Source organism: Ylistrum balloti, unplaced genomic scaffold, assembly GCF_031769215.1.
Source record: "Ylistrum balloti isolate Yb309-2 unplaced genomic scaffold, AGI_CSIRO_Ybal_v1 Utg370266, whole genome shotgun sequence".
NCBI classification, from domain to species: Eukaryota; Metazoa; Mollusca; class Bivalvia; order Pectinida; family Pectinidae; genus Ylistrum; species Ylistrum balloti.
Window position 1 is genome coordinate 684,481 of NW_026782208.1, and position 20,479 is coordinate 704,959.

Here is a 20,479-nt window from a genome sequence, read left to right on the forward strand (position 1 = left end):
TGCACTGATGTTTGTTGTAAATTCTCATAGGTGTGGAACATATTATGAAAGATCGATTTGAACTCCAAGGAAAAAATACTGACACATCTTCAGATGGGAAAGTGGTAATATTTCATACCAGAAATATAGATAGATTGCGAAGTTTCCTCCATGCGTCAAGAAACTGTTTACTTACATGAAAAATATAATAATTATGTCTGAAATAAATGTTGATGGGAACTCTATTATAGAAATCGCATTTTTAGTATCAATAATAAGATTCGTTATGAATTTCACAAATTTTAATCACAATATGTTCAGTTTAAATCACACAATTTGATTTATTTGACAAAAAAAATTGTATAATGTTTCTCACGAAAAAAAGTTTATTACCGATTCTACTATATAAATATGATTATTTATTACAATGTTTAACATAAATTTGATTAACAATTGTCTTTTGTTTTGAGAGGTTTTATTTTTTTGTTATTTCAGAGGAAGAATGCAGGCCCGGGATACCAACAGCATGGATCTAGATATCTGAAGGTGAATATACGAACTTGTGATACCGAAGATAGAAAAGAATTATTGGTTAATAAAAAGTATCACAACAATAAGATGTCTTATTCCAGATGTAAATTTTTGGTTGAAACAATTAAGGATTATACAAGCAGGTGCATATCTAAATACCATTAAACTTCATCGTTGTGGACGTTTATTTGGTAAAAGGGAAAACTTGTGTACTTTTAATAACACATTCAAAAATTGCTGTCGGTCAGCGGTTTTCCTTTGCCGCCTCCAAGGCTTCATGATATAGGTCTTTAGCGTCACTGATGAGTCTTAGAAGGAGGAAACAGCTTTATTGTGAAGTTGAATTCATTGTTTGGCTTTACTGTTTCTAACTCTAAATTTGTATTAAAAGGCGCTATGTCTTCTGCACAATCTTTGATGTATTTATTTTCCCTTATGAATGTTATTTAGTATGCAACAGATATGTTTTCATGAGGGTCACATAACGCGTGACTTGGGAATGTACATTTGATAATGAGGTTTTTGCAATTTCAGGCACTTTGTTTACTTTTATTGCTGGAAGGTGCAAGCTCATTCCCTGTGGAAATAAAACCGGTAAGTCTTTGTAATTACAGAATCAAATTAAGGTCAATTTATTCCATTTAGGAATTTATTAGTGATTATATTGGGACAAACGTGCCTGAACATGGTATATTCGATTAAAGATTCCAATATGAATACCTGTCTTTTATGACTTCCCGATTTCACAAAAAAAAAAAAAAAAAAAAATCAATTGATCAATCAAAAGTCGCATTCGCGGATGAATTATATGGATGCTATATATAAAAATACAATGGGTGGTCATCTTAGATTTTCACAATGAGAGTGAGTTAACGCTATTGAAAGAGATGGATCATTCTCAGATTTCATACATCGATCTTCTTGATGCCTTTGCAAAATATTTTTGGCTTTGGTATTACACTTTCCTCAGATGTATTGGATAAATCTGTTTTGGATTTCATGTGCAAGCTATCCTGTGCCCCATACGGTTCCCTCTGAATTTTTGACATGGTCAACAAGATAAAAATGAATGACAGGCGGTCATCTTGGATTGCGACTATTAAAATATAATGCTTTTTCTCAAGATGAACTCGATGGATCTTTCCCCAATATCACTTGTTGGTTTTCCGGGGTTCCGCGTTGTGGTCTCTTAATTTTGAGACTTATCAAAATGAAATGGCCGAGTGTGATTTCTCGAGAAGCACTTGATGAATTCTCTCAAAGTGTATAGGTCTTTTATTGCATATTTGATTTTATTGTATCTCGGAATGGGGTGAATAGAAAATACAAAAAATACCACTTGCTAAGAAATTAATGAAGATCAAAACGCAATTAAATGGGTAGAGCCAAAATTTGTATAACACAGATAAAGAAAAAACACACAATCAGAAAAGATTCTTTAAAAGTATATAACAAATATAGACGACTTCGTGCATTGTTGCACATTTTGTTTACAGACAGTTGTTGTCATACTCACCCTATCAAGTCCTCTGGACTTTTCCGCTTTACTTTATATGTAGACGGTCGTGCTATCCAAAACTCTTAAGTCGTACAACAGTAATTTTTTTTTTTTTTTTTAAACAATCATTTTATTCAAAGAAGCATATGTTATATAACAATACATTACGTGTTACATACAAAACATGTACATTGTTAACTTTACACCACGGACTAAATATACAGTTGTAGATATTTACATTGTTTTCACTCTCTTTCTTTACACTACGGACTAAATATAGATATTTACATTGTTTTCACTCTCTTACTTTACACTACGGACTAAATATAGATATTTACATTGTTTTCACTCTCTTACTTTACACCACGGACTAAATATAGATATTTACATTGTTTCCACTCTTTTACTTTACACCACGGACTTAATGAATATACTAAAAAAAAACACACACACACATACACACACACACACACACACACACACACACACACACCAACACACACACCTACAAATAGAAAAATTAGCCTGGTATTGGAAATTTCGTGAATTTAGCGCAACCCCAAATCGTTCAGGGGGAATAACTCTTATGTTACCACTGGCACGTGTACACGAAAGTCGCCAGGTTGTCGCCACGTGGAGCAAGCCAGTCCTACAATTTACACTCCTGTAGGGTAAGTAAATACTAATTTTATCCATAATATCATTTCCATATGTGCAAGAACCAGAAAAGATTTTTTTTTTCATTGTAATATTTTCGAGCTATATGTAACACTATCGGATAACTCAGAAATACAGGTTGTACAGTTGGCCTGCCTAGTCATACAGACGAGTTATGTTTATCAGTTTATATTATCTTTATACCTTCTATATATATAAATATACATCTTTATATGACAAAAAATTAAAATAATAGTGTTTTGTTAATGCAAGTTAATAACTATATGCCCTTATTAGTATGCAAATGTGAGTCGGTGGGTCAAGGTCGGCAGACGCTACTAAACCACGTGGTGTGTTTGTTTGTAAATAACTGATCTTTTTTATTTACAGGTATGCAGTGTATGGATTACAATATTGTATGTCGTGCTTCCGGATCGAAGGAGATTAATATGCATGCAACATAAATACAAGATGTGAACAGTAATTTTTTATAAAGTAATTTCAAACGTGAAATTAAAATATGTGTTTCTTTTACAACAATTTTGTTACTATGGTATATGTTATGTATATATGTGTAGATAAAAGAGTTTAGGAAGCCAGAATGTGCGTGAGTGATCCTGATTAGAGCTTCGTTGTCGAAAAGTAAGATAAGAAGCAGTCAGATCTACATTTGCGTCAGAATAGATTCATTTCCGCAGATATATTTGATAGATCTTTCTTCAGTTTCACATGTTGGTTTCCAGTGGTTCTAAGTGTCGCTCTCTAATTTGATAAGAATAATCAAAATAAAGTGGTCCGAAGGTGACTATCGTGAGATTTGAAAGTGAACATCATTTGTTACCGTAGGCATTTCTTGAGATGCACTTGATTGATCATTCGCAAAACGTATGTCTTTTAATTTTGCATATTTGACTTTGTTGTATCTCGGCATGAGGTGAATAGAAAATACAATAAATCCACTTGACAATGTATTAGTTAAGACCAAAATGCGATGAAATGGTGATAGCCAAGATTTCTTTGTGATCACTTGTTTTATTTAGTGATCATTAAAGAAGCAAGGACGCAGAAAAAGGCACACAATCTGTTCATTTGGTTGCAATATCAGCCAACCAAGTTTACACCGGTCAGGTAAACAAGACTGATGCATTTTTTACTTCAAATGTAGACGGTCATGCTGCCCAGACTCCGTGCGTCGTACAACTAGTTATCATTGAAACTGTGGGAAAGTCTTTTCAAATGTGGAAATAGAAAATATATGCTGTTTACAACAGTTTTGTGACTATGGTATATGTAGTCATGTACATAAGTGTTCATGAAAGAGTTTAGAGAAGGCTGCAATATATGTGTATGAATGACCCCGATGAAAGTTATCTACGGTTATTGACGTTGTTCATACATTATTAGCGTCACGAACAATTCGGCATTGTTAACGTTAGTTACTTCACTGAAATTTTGGTAAAAATCCCTGTCAGAGGTTGCAAGTCAGCATTGGAATCTTGAAGGAGTAGTAATTTTATTCACTTCCTTTAAAAGTTTACCTACATTAGTTTGGAAATGTATCATTTAGGAGAATCAACTCCACGTATACCCGTAATCTATCCAGTACTGTTATTTAATTTCCTGTAAGTGAGGGGTGTATATTTCGTGATGCACCATATTCTAGGGGTTAAAGGGGGCTTCCGCTCTCTGCACCCCTGGGACATTTCATTACAGAATTTAAGGCTTCATTGGCGACATCTTGTGGACAAGGCGGAAAGTCTAGTTTGATTTTTTATGCATATCAATCGAATCTAAAGGTCGCATAACGGTATATTGTAATGACTTTGATATTCGGTAGTGCTCCTTTGTAATCTTCAAAATGAGAGTATCAGCTTAAGATTGGTCGGGGTTTTTTTCTTCTGTAACCACTCAATTTTTTTTTTTTTTTGTGCTTTCAATTTTGCCACGACATGTTTCAGGGGCCCAGTCTGGAAACTCAGAATAATCATATATAATTGATCTTAATATATATATTCATCATACACTGAAGTCTGTATTTTAGAAATCATGAAAGCCAAATCAAGATTTGAAAAAAGTGTATTCCGTAAGAGTCATAACTTTCGGGAAGAAACTATGCCCATATGTATAAACCACAGAGGCATGACACTCAGCTTGAACAAATATAAAAAATCCCTTAAGTATTTTTTTTGCATGAAATAAAATATTTGTAGATTTGAACGCTAGAAATTGATGTTTGAATTTGAAGCATGATGATCCGAAAGAAGAATCAAATACGAAAAAATTAAACATTTTATCTGGATCCAAACAAGGACAAAATGAAACCACTTAGTAATATTTCTTATTTCTGGTAATAAAATTCTGAGTTTTTTAAATAATGAAAAATGTGATAAGTGGACAGCTAAAAATTGCATGATGGATTTTTTCAACATGTAATAATTTCATAGTTTCTTTTGTAGAACGAGTGGAACGTACGGCCGTCGAACAATAAGACTGCATATGGAAAAGACATACTAGGTACATTTTGTAAACGTGGCTGATGTACTTCTAGCATAGATAATATGCAACTATTAACATGTTTTCAGATGCGTACCATAACTTACATAGATCGATAACTGATTTTTTATAGGTCGCGTCCCTGTCAATTTTAAATTTTATAACGATATGTTCTGTCATTAAAATGAACTGTCAAAAAACAAGTGAAGTAACTCGTGTATCTCGACATACTCCTTCATATGTTTTCCAATACACACTAAAGGTACAAAGGTTTATCTTTCGTTTAAAAGGCAACTATGAGATATTGCAATAGTTGCTATCATTGTCATAAAATCTTAGTCAGCTTTATAGTTGCTTTATTCTTTGAGGGACATCGATCAAACTTCACACTCATTTTAAGAACTATATTATAAAAGAAGAGTGCCAGATGCAGGATCTTAGGGTCAAAGTCATGTACTATAATATGTATTTTTAGAAACAAAAAACTTATTAACACACTAATTGCTTCATTTGACTGAGGTTGTGGCAATGCTAGTTATAATCCATGTCTTATAAAACCTGTGGACCTATGTGTAATATCGTATTATATACTTGATGGTATATAAATATATTGCTGAACCGTTAAAATGTATATGTCTGCTAAAATGTAACCGTTATATGGTATATTGCTGTTGCATAATAACAGTTAAATTGTTGATTTCGGTTTTAATACAATCGTTCTAGGCATATGTATACTGTAATATAACCTTTCAAAGACAGATGCATGTTGTAATATTATAGTTAAATGGTATATTTCTGTCTTAATGTAACCGTTCAATGGCGAAGGTCTGTTGTAATATCACCGTTCAATGGTAAAGGTCTTCTGTAATATAATCATTCAAAGGTAACTTTTTTGTTGTAATATAACCGTCCAATGGTAGATTTCTGTTGTAATATCACCGTTCAATGGTAAAGGTATGTTGTAATATAACTGTGCAATGGTAAAGGTCTGTTGTAATATATCTGTTCAATGATAAAGGTCTGTTGTAATAGAATCATTCAAAGGTAACTTTGTTGTTGTAATATAACCGTTTAATGGTAGATTTCTGTTGTAATTTACCCGTTCAATGGTAAAGGTCTGTTGTAATATAACTGTTCAATGGTAGGTAATGTAATATAACCGTCCAGTTGTTAATGCCTATTGTAATATAACGGTTCAAAGGCAGATGTCTGTTGTTATTTAACCGTTAACTTGAAGATTTCTATTGTTATATAATCTTTCAGTCATTGATGTCTATCAGATACTGTTGGATACGTTCACAGTACCTGGAACTGCTTTTAGTTATGAGGAAATTAAGATGAAAATGGTACGTAGTAATTTGAAAGCCTGTGTAATTATCACCATTAACTGTGTCAGATTTCATTCCTCATTTGATTATATATAAATTTGCACGACAAAGCTGAGTTATAAAATAACAACTAGACATGTGATTCTAGTTTATCATAAAAGACACACAGCATGTAACTAATGCGGTCTTTGTGTAGGCATAAAAACGGCGATGGTTAACCGTAGTGATCCTAGTGATTCTACTTGAGTGATACAGCAACATCTGTACGAAATATGAAAATAAGCGTTGAACTGCACAGCAGACTTATACGTCTTTGAAACAATAACATGTGTCATACATAAAAAGCCGAAATATGGTCTGTTCGAGGTGAAGTAATCCAACCAAAACATAATATGAAAACATTTTCATATGAATTGAAACATGAAATTCCATTGTTACAGATACAGAACCATATACTTACTCAGATATTTATATTCTTATTATCCAGTGGACTTATTGCTTGGGGCAACAGAGAGAAGATAACAGGTATGTTTCATTGCAAGAATCTTTATTATGTGTATCCTTTTCCATACTATTTTGTATGTGTATTGCTATAAAATTGTACATTTAATACGTGCTTGATATTTAAATGGTATGGATGAAAAAATACATACATGTTCCTTCGCAATGGCGCGTTGTTGACGTAAAAGTAAAGAATCCCGCATTAAACAGAATTCATGTCATATAAGCGTGTTTATTGTTTCCTATCTTATTCGAGTTTTGCCAAGTTAGAACTTCTAATGTCTACTTACTAATTGTATATTTTATATTAAACTGAGGACAGTCAAGCAATCTTATTGCAAATACAATATCAATATCAAATTCATGACTTAAACTTGAATAATGATGTTCTCAAAAGATCGAAGCAAAAGTGCACAGGAATATCATTGTTGTAACACTATCATTTTCAGTTTATTAGCTGTTGTTTGGATATACCTGGTAGGTGTATTTATCCTTTGGATAATAGGATATCTAATTCCATCGCTGATACATCATCAAAAGGTAAGCTATTCAGGAATTTTATGTCGAGTCTTTAAAAAGATATACTTCATAATGAGAAAATGAAAACATCTTGGTTAAGAACCGTGATTTAGATTGAACGTTCACCAGTCAAGAACTGGGAATACTACACAAAAAGGCATGAATAAATCTGTGTATGAAAAAGCCCACGATCACGTTTAAGGCTTAGGGTTGGGGTAAATTTTAATTGATTCGTATCTAATTATATCTTTTAGCAAAGAGTGGGATCAAATACGTGAAATACGTCATTTTTCTCGATAATTACCTATTCCTTCCTTGCAAATGGTACGACTTTGAATAAATTTGGATTCTAAAAAGTTAAATATGTAACGAATGATAATTTAGGCTTCTAGGAGAGATTTTGTGAGTTTTAGGGGAGAATGAGTTTTGCATCTTATAAGCAAAAATGTAACGTATAGTACCAATCAAGGAAATTTAAATTACCTTCATATTGTTCATGAAAAGTAGTCTCATTGGTTTTATAAAACTTGTAAGTCATAATCAATACCAATTATCTACGCAATTTAAACCGAATCTGGCTATCAGAATTTTTTCTTCTCCATTTACATTGCTATAATGTAAAAATCATAATTTTGAATTTTGTGCACCTGATGTGTTAAATAGAAGTGTTGGAAAGAGTCTGGCACAACATTGCTCACTGGAATTCATATGAAGATATTAAATTATAGCATTGTTAATATTTCTTTTATTTTGGTAGAACAAATTCTGAAAGTCAACTACGAACAGATAAAACATGTCTTGAAATAGTTATTGCTTGACTACCAATAAGACCCAAAAGTCCTCTGATTTCATCATCCTGGCAAATCAAGTTCAATGAAAATCATTTTTGTGTATTCTTTACATACCAATGAAGTGATCGAGTCACTTTGTTGCTGAACGAGGTATTTTTTATTTTTACTTTAGAATGGAAGATTTCATTTACTGCAACCCACGAGACCGAAATATAATCAAGTTAATGAAAATGTTTGTGAAAACGAATCGCATTCAACATATGCAATAACGGAATCAAAAGTAATTAATCCAGGAGTATTCCCTCAAGATATCAAAATCGATCCATCAAAAGAAAAATTGCATAAAAAGTTTGAAACTGAACTTAAAAGAGAATCCGATAGCAGTAATGCAATAATTCACATAAACGAAGCAACTGAAACAAGACACAGTGATAAAGATTGTAAAGAAAATACAGACGTTGAAACTGAACAAAAAGTCGTTAGAATAATTCATCAACAAAATTACAATTCAAATTCACTAAGTGGAAATATAGCGAAATCCAGCATCAATAAAGAAGGGAAATATCGCAGTATGAATAGATCAGGGCATACAGGGATTACAGAAATGTCTTACGGAAGAAATGATACAAAAAACATAGATGAAACCGCTGACACCGAAAAATCGGAAGAATGTTATGAAGCATCTTTTAGAATAAAAGAGGAACGTAATAGATCTGATACACAGACCCTTGAGACTGCTAATGATATCAGCGGGAATTTCATCAGCTCATCGATTAGCACAAAGGATGCAACATCTAATAAGACAAAACAAGAAAGTCAAAATGATGAAGCAAGAATGAACGAAATGAGCTTGAACCTTTCTTTTGTTTTGGGATCGGACGTAAAAAAAGAATGTACCAAATCTAACAGGGCATTGGATTCCACACATGGCACTTGTGGTCAGGAATCAAATGACATCACAATGAATCTACACACCAACAAGAAAATTAAAACCAGAAATAGGAACATTTCCTTGAGAGCAAGACCAAAAATCCGAAAGTCTGACATAGATGCATTCTGTGTCAGAAATTATCTTATGGGAAATACGTTGATGAAAAATTTTTCACTCGTTCCAGCATTGCGGGCTTCAATCTCATTCACGCAATATTTCCCCAACTTACAGATAATAGCGTTTCCTTTACATGGGATTTTAAGAATTGAAGAATTGACCTCCAATCGTTTACCAAACATGGATGACGAAGTTCGTAGCCACACAGCCATTCGAGGTTCAGATTTACTTGAAAATAGAATTACCGAGGCGCCAATCAGTGCACTAAATGTCATAAGTCTTTGTTTTACCGAGTGCATGCTGTACGAATGGGGAAGACTGAAGTCGTTTTCAACATTCCCGATGGACTGTCCTATATGGCCAATTAAGTTGGCTAAGTATGGGTTTTACTACAGTGGCGAGGTAGATAAGGTGATTTGTTTCAGCTGCAATGTATCCCATTCGAACTGGCAAATAGGTGACTCGGTGTACGCTGTGCATTACCGAATTTCCAAGAGATGTCGGTAAGTTACTCAACCGTTGTGGTAGAATATTATACATAATCTAACATTAAGTATGATGCGAGAGAGTGAGTGAAACGAGAACACGTTGCGTTTGATTCATTTTCGGAGTGGGTTTAATCTATTCAATTTATCATTTTAAAAATAATTTTCGGCTTGAAGTCAAAAATCAAAACAAAACACAGGACAGCAGCTTTCCTCGTTCCTGATGTTAAATCCACACTTCAAGATTCACATGACAGGTATGTTATTGAGCTTGTATATAAAGCGTCCAATAACTTGATCCTTGTCTACAAACATAATTGCATTTCCTGAAAATAAAAAAGAACTAGGTTTGCTTGATAACAAAGGAAATTCAACTTAAATCGTATGTAATCTGTCAAACGAAGAAATACTGACCAATCATGATTTGGTATTACAATAATTTAGATTGCTTATTAATGATAAGGATACGGACCTCCCCCGTCTACATAGGATTCCTACACGATTTGTTGGCGACTCGTATAGCTGTTCAATCAAGTCTTTGTCAAAACCAATAACCACTATTCTTGGTACTACCAAATCTGGGTTGCGGTCTTATTGTGATACAGTTTACTCAAGAAGTGGAATTGATATTATCTGGATTTTTAAAAACAATCTTCAACACCCTCTTCTAGAAAACATTTCTTCTATTTTTTCTTTTCTGTACGCCATTATATTCTATTCTAAATTGTAAGCATGCCTTCGTTCTCTTGTTATGGGAGCTTTCTTTTCCAAGAAAGTTGAATGGCGGAACATTTATATGTTTGTGGTTATACTTAGGCGTACTTCGTGAAAATACGTTCAAGTCAAATAAACAACATACGAAGGACGAAATCTTTAAATGAGCTTCTGGTTACAACATCATACTCGAGTTTAATGGCAAGATATCCAAACAGACTATTGAGATACCTATGAATCTAACGGTTGTCCTTTATTTGTTTACTTGTTTTTGTTTTCATACCACTCGTATTGGAAATTAAAGACACGGCAGACACTCGTCTACATCAGACCCTCATCGCGATCTGTTCCTACTACGAAACCAGTATGGAAAGATTTTCACCGAGATATATGATAAATGTAAATTTCCCATTACTGGATTACAACATGCCTGCATCACTAACCTATGGTGTTCACTAGTCGCAATTGAGTCGAAATTCCCATTATTTCGGTCTCGTACTAGAAGTCGTCAACTGACGGACAAACCCGTAACACAGGATTTCAAAAGATGCAGGGTGATAAAAACTATGGGTCAGTTTTATGCACGTCATAGTGATCTCCATAGGAAATATTCTATTTCTTTTGTGTGATCTGAGAATTGATGTGTTTGATGCTCGTTGGTTCCATTGTTGTATACCTTGTTTTAATTTAAGAATGTGACATAAATTACTTGGATTGACCAGGAATTATGTGGCGGGTATCGACGATGAAGCAGAAGATGCCTGCTCTTCTGTAACACTTGTTGTTATTCTCCTTGTACTTTTGCATGAGTCTCCATGTAATTATTTCTTTTGTTCATATTTTGCCATAGTTGTACTGAATTTGAGTTTTGATTATGATTATGTCGACAAGTTTGTATTCTCTGGTTGTTTTCTGAGAGGTAGACAAGGTTTCCGTAACCTGCATAAAATGTTCAAATTCATTCTAATAGTGGCACAGTTCAGAACATGTACACGTACTTTACTCTGTACCTATACTATCAGATATATGATAATTTTGAAATTGATTCAACTGTTCGGTAAACGTACGCATCAACATCTACATTTTGATTTTTTATTTTCCTAGATGTGTGATGCATTTCAATTGATTATTTGGTTCAACTGATAATTTATTCAATTGAGTTTTTTGTAAATATATATATATGCTTATATATGCATTGTGAAAGAATATCATAAAGTTGCAATGTTTGTTAGTCAAGTTTTGAGATAATTGTTTTGACTAAATATTTTTTATACGATTGCTTTTAAATCTATGTTCCATGTGAAAAACGAAGGATATTGATTGATAACAATGCTTTATCTTGGAGTGTTATACTTTAATCGAGATCGTTTTATTGTAGCTTCATGAAGGGAGAAAACGTAGGGAATGTTCCCATACATGGACCCGAGTCCTCCACCGACAGAAGGGCTGGTGGTGGAGGTAAACTGATTTTCTCATTTAGAAATTTGATGCAGTAAAATGTCATTTACTGCATATGGTTTCTACCTTCTATCAGGCATGTTATCAATACATCGCTTTCATTTCATTTTTATAGAACGGTACTTATAAAGTCATATATGTCCTGCTACCTGAAATCGAACATTATCAAAACGATATCATAGTTTAATTCTTTAGAAAATGTGTGGTCCAGATGAAAGACTTAATACTGTTTAAAACTTTGTTTTTAACATTGATTGCTTTGTGCGTCTCGCATATTATGAATGCTGACATAAGTTATTCTAGACAGTTCGAAAATTGATATATACATTGTAAATAATCAATGAAGTAATAACAACAGTAAGGACAAGTGACATGTCAATTTTTTTTAATAAATCTGCCCCTTTATCAAGACATAATCCTATTTTTTATTGGCAGAATGCATCGAAAATTTGACACTTCATTTGTTCGTACTGTCGCTATTACTTCATTGATCATATCTTTTGCAGTAATACGCATTCAACAGTCATTTTTTCATATCCAATATGTGATATAAACACCTGGTTATCAATTAATTAACACAAAAAATCATATACAGTAATGTATATTGATCCGAAGGTTTCAGATTTGAATAACCTATCGAAATTGTACCAGTGATATATATAGAATCCAGTAAAATCGACGGCATGGTCCAATATCGGTATTAGATCCTTACAAACAAATATTTCTTGGATGCATATTACTGGAATATATTTATATATATATATATGTACCGGTAAACTCCTTTCCTTGGAGTGTGACACAATTTGTTTCACTGCGATCACATATACGCTCAGTGGTTACCGTGCACAACGTTTTATTATATGTAAATCGCCATCTTTCATACAACATACAACAACCTCGGATGGTTTTCGACCATTATTGAGGGCCTTATATACATATATATAGATTCGCAATCCATGCAGGATTCTACCGTCCATACTTTCCCGGTTTTCAGCGTGATTCTCAACGCTTGGGAGTACGGAATGCCCCGTGTGGAATGGATATATCTATATATCAACACCAGTTACATTTTGTGATATGGAAGTAAAGCTGGTCATTAGTATCATTGATTACGTTTAGATGTAAGCAAGGAATGTGTTATAAAATGTAAGACAGAAGTATTTTGTCCAAACCTTTAACATATACAAATGCATACCGTTAACATCAGTTCAGTTATCAACATGAAAACAAAATGTATAAATCAATCACCACACGTACTCTGAAAATAAAGGTTAAATGCAGATCCTTATTTGAAATGGTTATCAAAATGTTGGATAATATTTTCCTTTGGTCCTTATCATATTGAAAGGGCCTCAACAAATTCACTTTCGTCTTTATATTGGATGTATGCATTAAGATGTTTATTTCAAATAAACATCATTACACATTTCATGGTATATCTGGGTTCAATATATATTCTTTTATATAGTTTTAAACAGGTTTTGGTTAATATATATAAGTTAACATCTTATCTTAACACGATATGATACAACGTGATTTAACTTGAGTTCTTAATGGGTCATGACAGATTTATATTTTATTGAGTTGTAGTTCGCATCCCAAATTCAGTGTCCTGGCACATAGATTTTGTAAATAAGCACACGCATTTTTTCAGTGATTTTTTTTCTACCGACTTCTACTGGTATTTCAGTTTAAAAAAATTATTCCTTAGATGATCTAGTGGTTGATCGCGTAGAGGAAACTGCAATCACATCAATACTGGCGACACCGGAGACCGTAACGTCAATATTTCTTGGATCCCAGGCATGCAATACTCCAAAGAATGTGATGAATGAATTAGAATCCAGTCAGAGATCGCATTTGTCATCGGAAATGGAAGCCATAAAGCGAGGACATGACAGCATGCCTGCACATCCAGTAACCGAGACAGCGACATCATCTGTCGACGATTCCTTCCCTCAGGCTGGGACAGCTTCAACACATGATAGTTTATTCGCATCGACACATGTTAATACGTCAACAACCTCGGGCTTGCAGAAAAAAGAAGGAGCGAGTAACGACCAAAAACAAGGATCCGCCATTCCCAACTCAGCTGTGTCTACGTCCATGCAAGCAACCTTCCAAGTACATATTGAACCTCCTTGTAACCAAGAACGGTCTGGACAAACAGTTGATCAGCAGCGGTCGTTGAATCAACAGCAGCCGACTACACTGGCTGAGCGTCTACAACATCGTTACCAGGAACAGCAACCACATGGCCAGCCGGAACAGGAAGGACGGCAATCAGGTCAAGTGATAGCTAACGGTGCTGCAATGAACCTTAACAATCTCGGAGTAACGAAAGCAAGGCCTCGATACCCAAACTACTCTGCTTTGGAAATGAGATCAGGTACATTCAATGGATTTCCCAATCATTTAGATCAGACACCTTTGGAGATGGGCAGAGCAGGATTCTTTTATGCAGGTTGGTAATTTGCTATTGAGTTTAATGACAATATCTATGTGTTTAGATAAAGTTATGAAATAGTTTGAAACGTTTTTTGTCAACAGTTAAACATTTAAGTGTCTTGTTATGGATTTTATCGTCGTCATACACAAGGGAGTAGGCACACCTATTGCATATTTACCGTTAAAATTGCTATGCCACTGGAAGAAGAACTTTGGCAGTAATATAAATGAAACAGGTTTGTTTCAATGTGTATTCTAATTTAATGTTGAATTGTTACAGCAATAATGGTTTTCTTAAAAGGATGAAATTTGCAGGCAATTTTCTGTATTGCTACAACAAGGAATATCAATGCTCAACAGATTATTGTATTAAATACAAAAAGACGAATACTGCAACAATTAATCCGACTTTTAGTGATTATTGTCTAAGCGTTATTTTACATTGGTAGAGATCAAGTATTCAATGATAGTAAGTCATGTAAGACAACAAAAACTATAGAGGATATAATATATAGTCATGCTTTACAATGTGACTTTTAAGGATATGAAGACTACGTAAGATGCTTCTTCTGTGGAGGGGGACTGAGAAATTGGGAGCCTGGCGATGATCCTTGGGTGGAGCATGCTCGCTGGTTTCCTCGCTGTACTTTCGTCAAGCTAAACAAAGGTCAAACTTTCATCAACTTGGTACTCCAGAGACATAGAGAACTGGTAAGCGTAAAAAAATCAGATACAGAACAAAACCAAAGTGACGCTAAGCTTTGGTGAGAGCAGAACCTATTATGAAATACAGTGTCTTGATTATTCAAATGGTCACGTAGATAAGCATTTGTCTCCATGTTTAAGGGAATGCAGTATTGTCTGTGTATTTTCTATCTACCAGATGGTGTGGTGGTTATAATTTCATCTGATTTTGCGTTGATACTGATGCTGCATAAGTAGAGGAAACGAACGAACATAAAATAGGAAAATAGGGAAAGAGAATATTAAAGTATTTCCCTGCAAAAATTACTCATCATTGATTGGCCGTGTGATTTCCAATAATGGAATCCCTTCTTTGAGAAGTTTGAAATGACACATTCAAATTGAGAGTATTCGCAATCATGGGTAATCTAGACAGAAAAAAATAAACTTCAGCAAAAGAAAAAAAACCATATATGATAAAACACGCAAACAACCTCGTACATTCAGCCAGTTAAAATCGCGATAAACAGTTAATTCGTTTGATAGACAAAGTGAAACGTTTACCGGAATTGTTCATGTATTTTGAACATATTGCTGTATCATTCTTTTGAAGACGCTTCCAAATGAGTACATCAACACAAGACAATCTGGAACTGGACAAAATGCCACACCTCAGACGGCAACGATGCAAACAGTCTCGCAGTCCAGTACCGATACCACTAGTAATGCGACCATGCAAAGCAGCACAGCACCCACATCCAATCAGGCAGCAGTTCGTGCAGATCACCAGGTCACGGAGAGGGCAGGTTAGCTACGATATAGATAGTTGTCGGGATGTTTCTTGCCATTTGTGAGCTACATCTTTCAGCGTTTCTGTGTTGGAAAATTGTAACCAGTGATTTAAAATATTGAATGCATTTTTGTTTCGATTTCGATACATGTAGAACTACTTAATATATATATTATCTACTTAAGTATATTATGAAAAAAGATGTGTGAACTTCAGCAAACCGATGGCTTTTATATACTGTTACACCAGAAAGTTGGCAAAACATATAGTAGTCAAAGCACATTGGCAGCTTCAAGTCCAAACTAAAATCAAATACGACTTTTCTCCTGGATTCTGATGTGAAGAACATGCTCAACATTCGGCATGATATGACTACATAGGTATGTACAGTCATCACGCGATTTTCCTCCAATTGGTTATATTTCAACGGTTCGTTAGCCAAACTGCAATAATTAGTATATTTCCCAACAACTTCATTGTTTGGCTCTACTTGATCTCACTCTGAATTACGAAAAGGTGCTATTTACTTGTGTCTTTTATACAATCTTCCACCAAGCGTGGTGATTTTTATTTCTCTATCGTTAATTTATAGTTTTTTTAAAAAAACATTGCTGCCTCCTCAACCTATGGTGTTTACATGTCGCAGTTGAACAGATTTCTAATTACTTTCCCCCAAAACAATTACAAAAATGGTTTCGGGAGGTTGAAGATAATGCGGAAGCTTTCTGACTGTTGTAATTACCATATACATTGTGAAATCGCACGTATTAGGAGGCCTGTTGGTTCCGTTGTTATTAACTTTGTTCGTGGCATTACTTACTTGGATTGACCAAGATTTATAAGGCAGTTCGTGTCAATGAAACAGAAGACGCTTACTCTACCATAAAACATTTTCTTATTTCCACTATACATTCCCAAGGGTTTCCATGAAAACAGCACATTGTTTATGTTTGGCCCTAGTTTCATCGGATACGAATTAACATTCTACTGACATGACGGTATTTTCTTTATTTATTATACTGAACTTGATTTCAATTTGCTGTTTGGTATGTCTCTTAATGGTGTATAAATGAGATCTGGCTTCCTACATCCACTGGTGTCCAACGCAATTCAGCTTAATTCCGCAATCATTTAAATGAAATATTTTACATATTATCAATATTCAGACTCTTGCGACTAAATATATTTTTTTTATTATTTACATGATCTGGGGTTCTGATAATCACCAATGAAATACACATGTTCTGTCGTGTAATTTCTATCAGATCGAGTTATACAGATACAATAGTATTGGCTATTGATTGTTTCTTTTTAAAGGTCCAGTAGAATTGACTGCGTCGTCACTATTGGAAAAAATATTTAACTTCGGTGATGAAATTCTTACAGATACATCAAATCAAACACAGGCTGGCTCTACCAACGAGCAGGTACCACATCATGAAGCAAGGAGTTCTTCCCCCCAATCCAGTGACACTTCTGTCGTCGAAAACAAGGCAGCTGGACCAAACGAAGGGAAAATGTCTGAAAATTTGGTACCAAGAAATAGACTTAGAGGTATCTTTAATAGATTGTAAGCTCTTACATTAAAAAAGCAAACCGTTTTTGGAAATGCATAACACAAAGAAATGAAAATTTATGAAACCTATTGATTTGTTAAAGTAATAAAGCTATAACCAATGTATAGTGATATAAGTAATTACTTTGAAATAAGGTATTGTATGCAATCAGATTATATTTTCAGTAATCACATTGCCAATATTTTATTTAATATTTGCATATTTAACCTCCATTTTATGTTATTTTAGGAGGCAACCTCGCTAATCAATATACGGAAGAAGGTAACAACTATGATCAATCATTATTGCGTTATTCTTTTTGGAAAGGCTAAAATTCAACTTAACAATATTATTGATAATAATATCAAATATTCAAGATATAACCTATGACAAATTTGGCTCAATTTTACTTCACAGTATTACATCTTTCATTTCTAAACCTCAATAGATTTTGATGTCTTTGGTGTCAAGGGTAAAGGTCAGAGACCACAAAGGTCACATTTGACCAATTTTAATAAGAAAACTGAAAACAAGATATCTCGAGAACTGACCTTATTTTGTTTATATTAACACCATATTATCACAATATTAAATTGTACAGCTTATAAGTTTTTGTGGTCACTGGTCAGTGTTGAAGGGTCGTAGGTCACCATTAACCACTTTTGAAAAGAAAATAAAGTCTTGCTAATTTTTCTTTGGTGGGACAAATAATAATAAAAATAGATCTGTATTTGATATGTACATTTTACACTTCCACTAATAGTGTTATTTTTAAATTAAAAATATGTGTGGTTAGTAAGTAATAACTTGTAATTGTATGATATACAGATTTGGACTTGTCTTTTTAATTGTTTGTTCGAGACATGTACTGTTTTATATTGTATGGTATGTTCGTCCTTTATCTCCAGACCTGACGTCACTAAGGGAGGAAAATAGCCAACTTAGACAACAGATGAAATGTAAGATATGCATGGAGTGTGTTGTTTCTATTGCATTTCTTCCTTGTGGACATATTTGCTGTTGTGTTGAGTGTGCATCTGCGGTAGTGAAATGTCCAATATGTCGCCAGATCATCCGGGGTTCTGTGAAAACTTATCTTTCATAGATAAGACCTTGGGATTACCGTCTAACTGTACTAGAAGATGAAGTAAGGACTTGCACTGTTACAGGAACACTAGTGGTATGAGTTTGATATCCTTATCTCTTCATGACTGCACATAGTTAGTGTATTATGATATTTACTTACATAAATAATCATATAAAAATGTTTTTGGATTTTTAACCAATGAAATTGATCATGCCAGGTTCACAGAATTTTGAAGTTTTCCGCATCTTTTGCTTGTTTTGTTTCCTGAATGCTTTTATCGGAGGAGCTTACAAAGCTTCCTTCAACGTCTTTCCTGATCATGCCCCGTTGAGTTTGAGTTTGAGTTTAAACATATTTTATTGACAAAATAACATGTCAAAGGGATTGGTCTGTAAGTTTTACCAACTTATGATCGACTTCTCCCAACAATATATATACGATATACGATATAGTACAATAAAAATAGTCACACACATGGGTAACATCTATAGTATTAAAGTAAGAGACAAAAAAAAGGATAAAAAAGGTGGGGGTTGGGTTAAATAGAAATAAAGTTAGGTGTCAGTCGACACTATCCGACCTGTTAAGCCTTTGCCATTTTACATTGTCATTTGCTGATATATTTGGATCACCGTTACATAAAATATCAACAGTAATACTTTCTTCGTACCATGCTGATTCTGTTAGTAGAGTTCGTCGCAGATTTGTCCAAGTCCAAGTTGACTCGTCAAATTATTTCGCTTAATGATAACTTCTATGTGAGTAGCCATCGAAAGCTGGTCTATAATTGGATGAAATTAATGAAACCTATTCAGATTTCTCGTCTATAAATGAAACTAATTTACATAATGCTATTGTGGTACCAGAGTCTGTTACTCAAGGTGATATTAATAAGTGTTGGTAGCTTTACTGATGTATTACGGCGTAGCGTGAAGTCATTAATTGTATATGTACCTCGTAATAGCAACTATGATAATGAGTCTTGTGTTTATACTGATATAAACACTGACAAACTTTGATTTGATGAGGAGTTAAAAGGCCTTTATATGTCCTATATACATGCACTTTTTATGTTCAATAATATGTCAATCATTCTATTTTGTTGGAAAAGAAATATACATATAAATTAAATGAATCCGCTAAAAAAGAAAATATACAAGATATGAAGGTAACATGATATATTATATAGTGGAAATGTGATGAATTCTCCGTATATATGAGAATAAAATGTAGCAGGTTAATATTATAGCGGCAAAATGACTTTCCGAATTGCTGAATTGTGCTATTTGTTTAAACGTTCCCATTTATGTGCTTGCAATGCCGATTGACATATATGATCCAATTGTTGATCACGTGTAATCGGCGACCTTGATCCCATGGCTACTTCCTGCAAAAACACCTGTTTTTCGAAGTGAAGATTTCTTCGACAGACTGACATTCGATTTATTCATTTAATTTTGTGATAAATAAAATATTGTGTTTGTGTGTTGAGTGCGAATGCCATCAGGAAATTATTTAAAAAAGAATATATTGTGATTTTCTGCTGGAAATATTTCGTGGAGAAAGTGAGAAACGCCACTTGGTGAGTACACTCATCCCCAAAACAGCCCATTTTCATTTATAGATATTCAATACTAATAGTATATTTTTTTTTAAAAAGCTGAAAGGAATAAGTAGGAATAAAATTAATTTACCTTAAAAGTAATAGTTTATTAATTTAATTATTTTACTTGTTGCTATTCTAAAGTTGTTAGACTTGTAGTTTTGTAGGATAGTTTATAATTATTATTTTTTTCCCTCAAGCCTCTGGTATATTTCTTAGCCTTTCATCTTTACCTAAGTCACTTATACCCTGCCTGCACTATACTAATAGACTTAGACTTATTTGACAGTTACATTACTAGCTGACATT

General features: G+C 33.8%; 1 protein-coding gene across 1 annotated transcript; it reads left to right on the top strand.

The window, feature by feature from the left end:
- Window positions 1–8,901: 8,901 nt before the first annotated feature.
- LOC132552670 (baculoviral IAP repeat-containing protein 2-like) lies at window positions 8,902–18,585 on the top strand. Its single transcript, XM_060216858.1, has 8 exons — window positions 8,902–9,848; window positions 11,923–12,002; window positions 13,714–14,466; window positions 14,992–15,161; window positions 15,748–15,940; window positions 17,242–17,478; window positions 17,730–17,762; window positions 18,389–18,585. Exons 1-8 carry the CDS (start codon window positions 8,902–8,904, stop codon window positions 18,583–18,585), a joined length of 2,610 nt encoding a protein of 869 aa, XP_060072841.1.
- Window positions 18,586–20,479: the final 1,894 nt, after the last annotated feature.

Excerpts from the sequence above, each read along its gene's own strand:
- LOC132552670 (XM_060216858.1), top strand. The coding sequence starts at position 8,902 with ATGTCTTACGGAAGAAATGATACAAAAAACATAGATGAAACCGCTGAC. Across the intron at positions 14,467-14,991 it reads AGCAGGATTCTTTTATGCAG|GATATGAAGACTACGTAAGA; the intron begins GTTGGTAATTTG and ends GTGACTTTTAAG. Across the intron at positions 17,479-17,729 it reads ACCAAGAAATAGACTTAGAG|GAGGCAACCTCGCTAATCAA; the intron begins GTATCTTTAATA and ends ATGTTATTTTAG.